The sequence below is a fragment of the Glycine max genome, chromosome 8, assembly GCF_000004515.6.
Source record: "Glycine max cultivar Williams 82 chromosome 8, Glycine_max_v4.0, whole genome shotgun sequence".
Taxonomy (NCBI): Eukaryota; Viridiplantae; Streptophyta; class Magnoliopsida; order Fabales; family Fabaceae; genus Glycine; species Glycine max.
This window is the reverse complement of record NC_038244.2, coordinates 19483508-19495809: the sequence shown is the minus strand read 5'-3', so window position 1 is coordinate 19495809 and position 12302 is coordinate 19483508. Positions and strand designations below refer to the sequence as shown.

Genomic DNA, 12302 nt, shown 5'->3' with positions numbered 1-12302 from the left:
ATTGGGTTTGAGGGGGGTATTAGTGTATTAAGTAAGTTTTACTTTGTGATTCAGTTAGGACAACTGTTAGAACAATTATGATTCAGTTAGGATAGCTGTGGTTTTGTTATTTCTGTTATTTTGTTAGAAGCTGTTATTTCTGTTAAAGCAATAACTAACTTTGGTTAGTTAACTGCCTTAGTCTGGTTATGTGTAATCATATTTGTTCTCTCTATAAATAGAGACAAAATCAGTTTGTAAAAAACCTTTCATTCTGAATCAACAATAATATCTTCCAACTTTCTTCTTCTTTTCTCTCTCAAACTCTGAATTGAAAATAGCTTAATAGTTGAAATCAATTTAAATTATGATAGGTTTTTTATGCTATCTAATTGTAGGTGATTATATATTATATAATGATACAATTTTTTAAATATAATTTTGTGCAAAGTTGCAAGGCATTCACGCCGCAACGACCGCAATCTGCATTGCAGAATCTGCAATACCTGTAGTCATGACAACCTTAACGCAACCACAACTGTGACTGCAATTTAAAATCTTGCTAATAACTAAACTCCAATTAATTGTCTCTACTCTATAGTTTTGAATTTGCTAAATATTTAACTTTAAACTGAGGCCTGAGGAAAAGACTTTGATTGATGTTGCTTTAGGGAAAGAGGAGAAATAGAGGAAATACAGTTAGGGAAGAGGATATATTATGAACATTCATGCTATAGATTATTCCGGGAAGGAGTTGGCTTCCAATATATCATGATCAGGACCGCATAAACTATTATGTGCAATTGACAACTCTGAACATGAGTATATTTGCCTAGCTAAACTCTACATGTATTGTGTGTAATATGTTTCCTTAAATGAAATTTTGTTTCATAGACATATGCTGCTTTGCTTTGTCAAAAAATTGTATTGCTGGTGTGAATTGGTTGACTATTATCAAATCACATTATAACATATAGAAGTTAAGATGGAAGCACTTTAGACTTGATCTTAAAATGGTTCCATGCTAGGTTTTGTTGATGCTCTCCCTAGATGCCATGCCAGTTGTACCTAATCTATATTATCATTAATGTTGTACAGGATACTATTTACAAATCTTGGTGGAGAACGAAGATTTGCATCAATTGTTGCCAAGAGATTAGAATCTCTTGGTGCCTTGACTCAGGGTGACCGCAGGCAAGTTGGATTTAAATTTATCGTTTCTTTTTTCTTTCAATGAGCCGGCATAGATGAACATTGTTTGTGATGTTATTCATGACTTCCTTGATGGCTTGCAGGGCTGGACCTTCGTTAAGTGCTTATAATTATGATAGTGCCTATGGAAAGAAAGCTCTGACAATTATGTACAAAGGAATAATGGAGCAGGTTTCATAATATTCATTGAAAATAACAAATATGTATTTTGAAATCCATAGAAGGAAAAAAATGGTCTAATATAACTATTGACAAATTGTTTTTTAGGATTCTCTGCCTGTGGTACCACCGGGATGTTCATCTCACACACCAGATACAATTCAAGATTTTATTGTGCAGGCAAAAGCTGCTCTTGTGTCTGTTGGAATAGTAAGGGACACTCTTGGTAATTCATTTAATACCCTCTTCTAAAAGTTAGATTGTGTGGTTTGATAATAATAATTTTTGCATGTCTCTTAGTGTTGGCATTGAAGTATTGTTTGGGATCCATATTCCACCACCTAATCTTATTATAATTAAACATATGCTTCCTATATTTGTAGGTAATGGTAAATCTGGTCGTATTATTGATTCGGATATGCACGAAGTTGGACGGTTCCTCAACCGGATTTTGGGACTACCTCCTGATATTCAAAATGGGTCTGTCTTTTGTGAATTAAATAGCTTGATGCTTCTTGTTTTTAGTATTAATTAGATTCATTATGATATATACTACTGCAACAGGTTATTTGAGTTATTTGTGAGTATCTTGGATCTTCTTGTTCGGAATGCTCGCATTGAAGGTAACCTTGACACAGGCATTGTTGACTTGAAAGCTAATGTAATTGAACTACAAGGGACTCCAAAGGTTTGTTTGTGTTGCTAGACCTCTTGTGGCAACTCATTTATTCATGTTAACTTTATAAAGCTAATATGGATGAGAAATTTTTTCACTTTCATGTAGACTGTTCATGTTGATCAATTGACTGGGGCCTCAACAGTTATGTTTACATTTATCTTAGATCGTGGGATCACATGGGAGGTACTTGTTCTTCTCTTCATGACCTGTATAATGACGTGCTTTACACCGACAGACTTAGCATGTGACTTATTTCATATCAGTTGGCAAGTACAATGCTGAATGAAAAACAGAAGGATGGACTTGGTTCAGCCAATGATGGCTTCTATGAGTCCAAGAGGGAGTGGTTGGGAAGACGTCATTTCATTTTAGCATTTGAAAGGTATATTTCATCGTTTTTGTTCAGCGTTCCTGTTTCCTTTAAATTCAATATCATTTTATTATAGATCTTGTTGTTTTTCCAATATCAAGTTAAATGCAAATCTTCATGTTCCAATATCTGTTAAGGTTGTGAGATTAAATGACTGAGCTTATTTTTTGTTAACATATGCATGGAAACCCAAAACAGCAGAGATCCCTCATTTTTTTCCCTTTTGTTTACTTCTTTCGTTGTTTCCCTTTGTCTGAATTAGGAGTTTCCTTAATCCAACATGATATCCAAGATAAGTTTTACTCACGCTTTGATGCTTGTAGAAGTGTCATATGTGAATTGGGTGCAGTCTTTTTGTTGGAGTGAAGCCTAGCTTTCTGAACTACGAATAAAAACATTTGAACATGCAAAAGCCTATGTTTTAGATTCAAGGCAGGGAACTGGTTAAATCCTTGAAACCTTGAAGTATTCTAATTTGCTTGAATTTGATCCCCTCTCAATCCTCATTTAAAGGTTATAAAACCAAATCCCTCAAATTTAGGGATAACCTTCATAACCAAATCACATTTCATGTTATCCACATTAAATCGAGGAATATCAACATTGCCCCTCAAGCTAGTGCGTATTTTTTTTAATCAGTGAAAATAATAATGTATTATATATAAAGCAGTACAAGTTGTACTGTGAAACTTACACATGGGGGCTAAATTGAGCAGGAATATGGTGCCCTAATACAAGGTATATAACATGAATTAAGAAACCATAATTCTGACAGTATATTTGGCCCAAAACTACCCAAAATTATAGAGTTATCCCACCCTAATCACAAAAATGCCTCCCTCATATTAGTGGACCAGTGTGGAAAAGGTATGTCGAAACCTTTATCCAAATTTTTAAATGCATCCTCCAACAGCTTACTAGCATTAAAGCTTTCTTCTGCAAAAACGATCCTATTTTGATGCTGCGAGATGCTCCATGTCAAGGAGATCCAACAGCACTGCCATTTCTGAAATTTGATGCCAGTATCCCTCCCAAACACATGCTGGAGGAAGTGCTGTCTCGGGTTTTGCGGAAATGCTCCTGAAATGTTTGTCCACGATATTGATTCCCACCAAAGCGGCAAAATTTTGCTCCAACTAAAGAAAAGGTGTGCTGCATCCTCTTCTTTATTTTTGCAGAATGGGCAGGTGGAATCATTTATTTCCACATTTCTCCTGTGCAGGTTCATTTTAGTTGGCAGTTTGTCCCTAATTAGTCTCCACGTGAAGAAAGAAGCTTTACTAGGGACCTTTACCTTCTACACCACAGTAAAAACACCATCCTGATTTTCATCAGGGTAGTCTGTCATAAGCATCTTGTATGCGTTCCCCACGGTGTATACACCAGCCAGATGTGTCTTCCTTCCAGATCCACTTGTCTTCTCAATCCGGGTGAATGCTGATACCTTCTTATTCTTCTAAGAACTTTGCAGCCATATCTATCTCGTCATCAAAAAGTTGTCGTCTCCATTGAAAATCCCATTCCCAGCCTGCAGTTGTGAACCTTCCCATCTGCTGTATGACATGTTGCTGATAGGACATAGAATAAAGTGTAGGGTACTTCAACCTAAGTGATACTCCATCCTCCCAAAATTTGGCCTTTGCTCCGCGCCCCACTGTCCATTTTATCCCTTTATCTAACCAGCTGCCATCTTCACCGGAATGAGCTATGCGATTGATGTCCTTCCACCATGCTGATTCACTGCTGCCCCTTCTTTCCCCATCCAAAGTCCGCCATCCACCATATTTTGAAATCAGTAGTCTAGCCCACAAGTCTCCTTGGTTATGGAAAAGGTTCCATCTCCACTTTTCGAGAAGTGCATAATTAAACTTCCTTAGATCCCTGATTCCCATTCCCCCTTTCTCCTTTGGTAGACACACTGACTCCCACTTTACCCACGCTATCTTCTTTTGCTCCATACCTCCACCCCACAGAAACTGCCTCTTTATCCTCACCAGCTTGTCCAGAACTTTATTGGGAACCCTGGAAACAGAGAAGAAATAGATAGGAATAGAATTTAGGACAGACTTTATGAGATTGACCCTTCCCCCTAATGAAAGTAGCTTTTGTTTCCATTTCGCCAACTTTCTCTCACATTTCTTGACGATAGGATCCCAAACGTCACTACACCTTGGGTTTGTCCCAATCAGGATACCCAGGTAAAAGGAAAGGTATGACCAATAGACTGTAATTTAAATACCTAGCAGCATCCACCTTCCATCTCTCTAACATCCCAATTGCCCCAAAACTACTCTTTGAGAAATTAATTTTGAGGCCTGAGACAAGTTCAAAACTTCTCAAAATCACCTTGATCGCTTTGACATTTTCCATGGATGCTTTTCCAAAGAATATTGTATTGTCAGCGTACTGTAAACGCTAACTTCCACCTCATTTCTTCCCACTAGGAAACCTTGAAACAAGGTTTTCTTCGTTGCTTCTCTCAGCAGTCCATTGAGTCCCTCCACAACAACGTTAAATAAAAGTGGAGCTAGTGGGTCCCCTTGTCTTAGACCTCTTTGGGGAATGAACTCAGATGAAGGGCTACCATTTACCAATATGGAGATAGAAGTGGATTTTTGGCAACCCTCAATCCATGATATCCATCTATCGCAATATCCCATCCTCCTTAACATGTACATCAGGAAATGTCAGGAGACTGAATCATAGGCCTTTTCATAATCTACTTTAAACACCAAGCAGGGCTTGTTACTTTTCTTTGCTTCATGAATTACTTCATTTGCGATAAGGGTGCTGTGTAACAAATGTCTGCCCTCGATGAATGCTGTTTGTCTCTCATCTATTAATATTGGCAGCACCTCCTTCATCCTCCTCGCTAGTACCTTGGCCACAATTTTATATATGTTACCTATTAAAGAAATAGGCCTATATTCATTTAGGTTTTGTGGATCATTCACCTTAGGAATGGGAGCAAGGAATGAGGCATTGCACCCCTTCGGGAATGTTCCATGAGCAAAGAATTCATCCATGAAACAAAACACTCTTTTCCTTATGTGGACCTAGCTGAAGGGATGGGAAAAGGACTTCACTGTCCCTTTCACACAGTGGTCCTCAGCAATGTCTTTAGTTTTTATCTAACTCTTTAGGAAGGGCTGGTTATATGTGATGGTTTAGTTGGGTGCCTATATGGTTATTTTCTGTTGTAATTTCTATCTTAACCTGTAGTACCTCTGGTACTTTCAGGTTTCAGTTATCAATATAAATGATTTTGCAGTTCAAAAAAAAAAAAAAAATGAAACGAAACACATCAGCCTTGATAACTTCCCAAAACTCCTTAATAAATTTGAAATTAAGGATGTCTGGTTCGGGGCTCTTGTCGCTCCCACATTCCCACACAGCAGCCTTAATTTCTTTTTCATTAAATGGCTCCGACAATCTGATATTGTGTTGCTGTCCAATGGCTTTGAATCTAACCCCGTCTAGTTTGGGCCTCACTCAATCTTCCTCCTGAAATCTGTTCTTGAAGAACAAACATATTTCCTCCTTCACCCTTCCAGGTTCATCAATCCAAACACCATTCACAAACACTCCTCTCAAAGTGTTGAATCTATGATTTGAGTTTACAATCCTATGGAAGAATTTGGAATTACAATCCCCTTCTTTGATCCATCTTAACCTTGCCTTCTGCCTTAATAGAGACTCATGAGATTGAGCAGCTGTCCACAACTCCTCCTGCAACTTTTTTCGAGTCAGCAGCTCTTGGTCAGATAACTGTCTTTCATCTCCTTCAATTTCTAGCTTGTTTAAATCCTTCTCGATGCTTGCTAGCTTCTGTTGGGAATCTCCAAATTGATCTTTATTCCATACTTTCAGCCTTGCCTTAATTCCTTTTATTTTTTCTTTAAGCACAAATCCCCCCAACCCCTTACATGATTATTCATCCAGGATTCTTGAACAACCCTTCAAAATGATTTATCATGGAACCAGCAATTCAGAATCCGGAAGGTCGCGGTCCCCAATCAATACTTTCAGATTTCAGCAAAATTGGGCAATGATCCGAAAAATTTCTTTCCAGTATAAACTGTGTAGTTCCTTGCCATTTGCGAAACCATTCAGCAGAGACAAACTTGTGACCTATTATGTTACCCTTGGAACTTGAGATTTGGTGAAGATCCCATTAGTCGATTATTAGAGTTCACGATAGAGGTAATGACTAATCCGAGGAGCATCTTTCTTGGATGAAATGGGTAGTACATATATGTTTGGTTCATGGCATGTAGGCAACTCACAATGCTGCTTGGATACCACAAAGGAGCTTCCTAAAGACTCTTTTGAAAAACATAAATTCTTGAATTAGTTGCTTACTTGCTTTTACCATACAAGAGAGAGAGTGAACAGAGACTTGGGTTTTGCATTTGACCACAACCATTGATGAAGAACAGAGAACCACAATGGAATGAGAAACGAGGTTAGTTTTGGTAAAAAAAAAACACTTAGGTTGTGGGTTGTGTTGTGCTGCTCACCCTTTCAAAGTTGCTAGTGGCAGCAGCTCATGAAGATATGTGAGTCCACCATCAACTCAATCTTCCCTGACAATCACAGCATGGTAGATCTGCTCGTGGTCTTTTGGAGAAATGATATCGAAATGAGTAAATTTGTGATTTTGGCAACCATATCGGATGGTGGTGAGACATTATCAGAGTGACTAAATAGCAATGGTTGGAGTGATTCGCAGTCACAGAAAAGTACCTAGATGTCATCTTGGAACCGTAATTTTTTTTCAATTTGCTTGAGAGAAATCTACTCAACTCGCACTGATTTATGCTGAAAGGTTACAAGATCAAATCCCTCAATTTTTGGGATTTCCAAAATATTTACATTACCTTCCATACAATTATTACAATAAATATGAACATTAAATAAATGAATATAAATATTATGTCAAGGAAAACTGGGTTTAATCCCTTTGTTTAAGTGAAAGCTAACTTTCGAAACTTTAAATGAAAGCTTTTCAACATGCAAGTCTACATTAGATATTCATTGTAGGGAACGGGTCAAACCACCCAATGAGTTCATTATGGAATGAAAAAATGGAAATAGAATCTGGAGAAAAGCAATATCGTTGATGTTAGTTAATATGAAGAGAAAGCTGTTTTCTTGACTTGGACTTGGCTTAGACATTTTGAGAAACATTTCTCAACTCATCTAAACCAATGGGCAAGCAATATTAGTCAGGGTTTTCTCATGTAATGGGTGTTACAATTAGAACAAAAGACATGTTCTCCTAATATCTAGAATACCTTAGTTTCGGTGTCTAGATATGAGGCTGTTATCCCTATGTACTAGTACCTCTGGTACTTTTGATCATTTATATATATAATATATTTAGTTTTGCTGATCAAAAAAAAAAATGAAGAGAAATTGATCTCTGATAAAATTGTCTTCTTTTTGGTTTTATTTGAATAGCATGGCCACGGCTTAAAATCTGGTTTTTCATAAAAAAAAAGAAAAGAAAATTAGGAATAGAAAATAGCTATTTTGCTCATTATGGTCATTGTTCATAATGATCTGATTATGTTCACATTTCCTGTTATTTTGTTCCAGTTCCGCTTCGGGTATGTATAAAATAGTTCGCCCCCCTGTTGGTGAATCGAACAGGTATGTATTTTCTTGTAATCAGGCCTTGTTGATCTGTTCAGTTTAATTGTGTTTTTAACCACCATTTCCATCCAAATAGGGAGATGCCTCTGTCTGAATTAAAAAGTAAATATAGAAAAATTTCATCTTTAGAAAAGGCTCAGTCTGGTTGGGAAGAAGAATATGAAGTTTCATCTAAACAGGTATATTTCTTCATTAAGTTACATTTCCCTGTTTGTAAATTTTTAAGAAAATCAATGTGATTGAAATGTTGAAATCTTGAGACTTTACACAGTCAAGGAAAGCTTGTGACTGTGCAGGTGCCAGTTTTATTTGAACATAAAATAAACAACAGTTTATTTTATTTGTTTGTTACAGCCATTGGTTGTAAAAATTTATAAAATATCATTCCCCTTTAACTGTCTGTTTCTTTATTCATCTATTTATAAGTAAAATCCACAAAAGAAAAAGACAAGGGGACAAAGTAAACATTCATTCGCAAATGCATCAAGAACTTTGTTCTTTATACTGCCCTCGTAATATCAACTGATATGCTATTGCCCTTTCTAATTACTGTCAACACCTGGGACAATTGTCATGTATCTTGAACTGGCCTTGCACTTTTGTATTACTCCCTTGCTGTATTATATATCCAGTATAACATCGTGATCAGTATGGTAGTACCTACAAATACATTTATATGGAAGGTGAGAAAATATGTACTCTTTGTTGACTCTGTTGTCTTACACGTCTTCTTTTTGCCTTTGTTGGCAGTGCATGCATGGTCCCAATTGTAAGATTGGCAACTTTTGTACAGTTGGTAGAAGACTACAGGAAGTAAATGTCTTGGGTGGCCTCATCCTTCCTGTTTGGGGAGCCGTAGAAAAGGCTCTCTCAAAGCAGGTACTCTCCAGCCTATAAGATGCCAGGAACTTAAACATTTTATTGAGAAAAGGCCTATTAATGAATCTGGTGATATGAGCTGAATTTTTAAATGATGAGGTTTTCAGTGAGAAAAATCTAGCGCTTGGCTTGGATTATGATATCAGTTGATATGATTTATTATATTGTTATTCACACAAACCCTGTCTGGGGGGTACAGTAACCTTTTGAGGTTCAGAAGAATTTATTTCTTTTGTGAAACTTTTTTCCGAGGGGGCTTTGGTTCCTCCTTGTTGAATAGTTGGATCAATATACTTCACTCATGCCTCTTGAACTTGTGACTGATGTTTTTGATTAAGATGTATTTTTCTTTGAAGAAAACTAACTGCAAAACAAAATCTGTACAGGCCCGCCTAAGCCACAGGAGGCTACGTGTTGTACGCATTGAAACTACTGTGGATACGCAACGTATTGTTGGGCTTCTTGTTCCTAATGCAGCTGTGGAAACTGTGCTTCAAGGTTCTCTCTCTAAGACTTCAGTACCACATCAAGTAGTTTATTCTACTCGATGTGGGACTCCTAACAGACATTCACATTTCTGAATATGCATTCTTGATCTCCCTACATAAAAGATAGAAAATGGATAATTGTTTGTAAATGTTCTTGGTAAGTGATTTTCTGGACTTGGTATTATTTTTTTTTTACTACATAGGTGCAATTTAGGACTGAAATTAAGATTGAAGAACTGTTTATTTTTCCCTGAATTCCTTTATATAGTTGTTGGGAAAAAGTTGACCTTTAAATGCATATAAAATGTGTTATTGTTAAGATAACTTGTGCAAACGTGTGGAAAGGATTTCCCTGTAACTATAAGATTGCATCAAGGGGTCAACCTCGAGCCCTTACCTAGTTTGCCTTGGTTTTGGGTTTACTTACTGACAATATGCAGGTTAGTACCTCAAAGTGTGCTTCTTATAGTTGGTATAGTTTTGTGGATAGAAGCTCCGGAAACACCTTTTTTTCTGATTTAGTTAGATCCAGTACCATGAATAGAAGTTTAGCAAAAATATGCATTAACAATGGCTTGGAGTTGGAGATGAAAATGAGAGATCTTGCTATATGGCAAGTCATGCAATTTAGGTGTCTTGGATTTAACGTGAAAAGTATCAGAGATAGAGACGTAAATCACCAAGTTGGATAGATGAAATTGAGTGATTTAGGTGTTATTTGTGATGTAAAGGTGCTTCCTAAAAGGAAGATTTCAACATACAGTCATTCGGCTAACAGTGCTCTACGGTATTTATTGTTGAGAAGTGTCAACAAGAGCGTAAACAAAGTGTTGTAAAGATGAAATTTGAACCTGATGGGCAAATTCTTTTCAGTTCAGCTCATGAAATAATTAATAGATGAATTTTCTTTGTATTTTTTTCTTTCATTTTTTGTCAATTGTGATGAAGAAACTAATCCAATTTAATCTGAAATCATTTGCAGGTTTAGCATGGGTTCAAGAAATTGATGATTGACATGTGACAATAGGCTGTGCTCATTTTTTTGTTAACGAAGTTTAAATTTAGGTACCACCTGTGGCAGTTGATTGCACTACCACCATATTTGGTGTCTTTGAATGTCAACAAGCAATTTTTTGGGAGAAGACTCAACATTGACGTGGAATTTTTTTGAGGGGAATGACTAATTCATTCTCTACCCCCCGCAACACAATTGTGCAGTCTCATTTTAGTTATTATTTTTCACCCATTTTGTATATTTTGTAAAGATGATAACTGAAACAGTGAAATAGTAGATAGTTTAGGTTGTATCACATATAGTTCCGTCTGAATCTGAACTAGTTTGTACTAGATACCATGAACGATTATTGAAATCATAGTTGAAGTAAATATTGCTTATTAATTCTTTTTGAGCAACATTGATTATAGTATACACAGCTCAAATTATGCACCAGATAAGAACTAATCATTACTGCATTATAGAATCTTGGTTTGTGACTGCACCATCCCTTTCCTCTATTATAGGCTAACTTGCATTGCTAAGAGTGCCATGGCCATTAGCAGAATTTCCTGAAGGACTTAATTCTATTGAAGTTTCATCGGTCTAACCACTCATCAAATTCCACTGTCTAGATAGCGGGGATTGGTTGATGCAGCTTGTGTCATATTCACTGTCTACCTGTGTTTGCATGACAGGTTTTGCATACCATTATCGTCTTTATCCATCTTTTTCTTAAGAAACTCAGGCAAGACTACCCACCAACCCCAACTTCATGAAATTCTTTACTTTAGGCTAGCATCTTTCCCAAAAAAATATGAAGTGAAAGTGGCCATGACCTATTCTTTACACAGTGCTCATGTGGAAGTTCAATGTGCCTATCATCTCTACTTTATCGTCATACTTGTGTTCATGATGGCGTAATGCTGAAAGGATATGAATTTCATGAGACTCAATTGTATCTTCCACAGTACGACGTAGAAAACCAGACAATCCAAAGTCGGAACTAGAGCCAGAACGTTGTCCATCTCTCTGTACTGCTCCGTAGCTGATAATTAGGCCACTACAATGGTAAGAATTTGATACTATTTGTGTTCTTGGGACCTCGTCTATAAACTTCCTTGTCACATGCTGCGCGCAAATTGTTTATTATTTCTCACAAGAATTGTGCCAATGCACACATCTCTTATATAAGAAAACATAGAATAATGTTACATCCAGTCTTAAATATAAGCAAAGTGTTTGTTTGTCTCAATATAAGTAAATGTTAACTATTTTCATATTATTGAATGTTACCATCTTCAAAATACCCTTCATTTGGGATTTTATTTCAAATGATCTCTTTTTTAGGAAGCTAGAGAATACTTTGAATATCTTCCTTATAAATTTTATTATTCACAATAAACTTAATAATCTTTTCTTTCTATCATTTGAACGTTCATATCTTCATAAAAAAAATTGAATTTTTTCTAACAAAGATAAAAGAGATTGAATTCTGGTTGAAAAAAAAAAACTTCATTAAATTTTTATTATATAAAAGCTTATATTATAAGCTCTTAAAATTAATCAGTTATTCAAAAAACTATATAATCAACTATTTGTGTTTGAATATATATGTTAATTACTAAGCGCTTAGACAGTTTTAAAATGTGCATTGTCACAAAAACACTTATAAGCTCTTGTCTCATTTTTAAAAATTAAAAAAAAAATCATAATTAAAAATAGATTAAAAATTTAAAACTAACTAAATAATTAATATATTAACATTATTTACCTATGTTTAGTTTTTAAAAAACAAAAAAAAAATATTCAGTATCACACACGAAAAGTGTCATTAAAATTTAGTAATAAGAAATTTTAAAATTTTATAATCATTTCCATAAA

General features: G+C 35.8%; 1 protein-coding gene across 3 annotated transcripts in view; it reads left to right on the top strand.

Moving 5' to 3' along the window:
- LOC100804594 (protein FORGETTER 1) overlaps nucleotides 1-10810 on the top strand; it is a 72418-nt gene extending 61608 nt beyond the window's left edge. For 2 of the 3 annotated variants that reach the window (XM_006585657.4, XM_014779206.3), the window contains exons 21-32: nucleotides 1078-1173; nucleotides 1275-1362; nucleotides 1459-1576; nucleotides 1734-1830; nucleotides 1915-2038; nucleotides 2135-2212; nucleotides 2293-2411; nucleotides 8001-8054; nucleotides 8134-8236; nucleotides 8808-8936; nucleotides 9323-9434; nucleotides 10407-10810. In XM_006585657.4, the coding sequence (XP_006585720.1) occupies nucleotides 1078-1173; nucleotides 1275-1362; nucleotides 1459-1576; nucleotides 1734-1830; nucleotides 1915-2038; nucleotides 2135-2212; nucleotides 2293-2411; nucleotides 8001-8054; nucleotides 8134-8236; nucleotides 8808-8936; nucleotides 9323-9434; nucleotides 10407-10438 (1150 nt within the window). In that variant the 3' untranslated portion in view covers nucleotides 10439-10810. Of the gene's footprint in view, nucleotides 1-1077; nucleotides 1174-1274; nucleotides 1363-1458; nucleotides 1577-1733; nucleotides 1831-1914; nucleotides 2039-2134; nucleotides 2213-2292; nucleotides 2412-8000; nucleotides 8055-8133; nucleotides 8237-8807; nucleotides 8937-9322; nucleotides 9435-10406 lie in introns of those variants that run through there. The other variant, XR_001389523.3, reaches the window with a different exon arrangement.
- Nucleotides 10811-12302: the final 1492 nt, after the last annotated feature.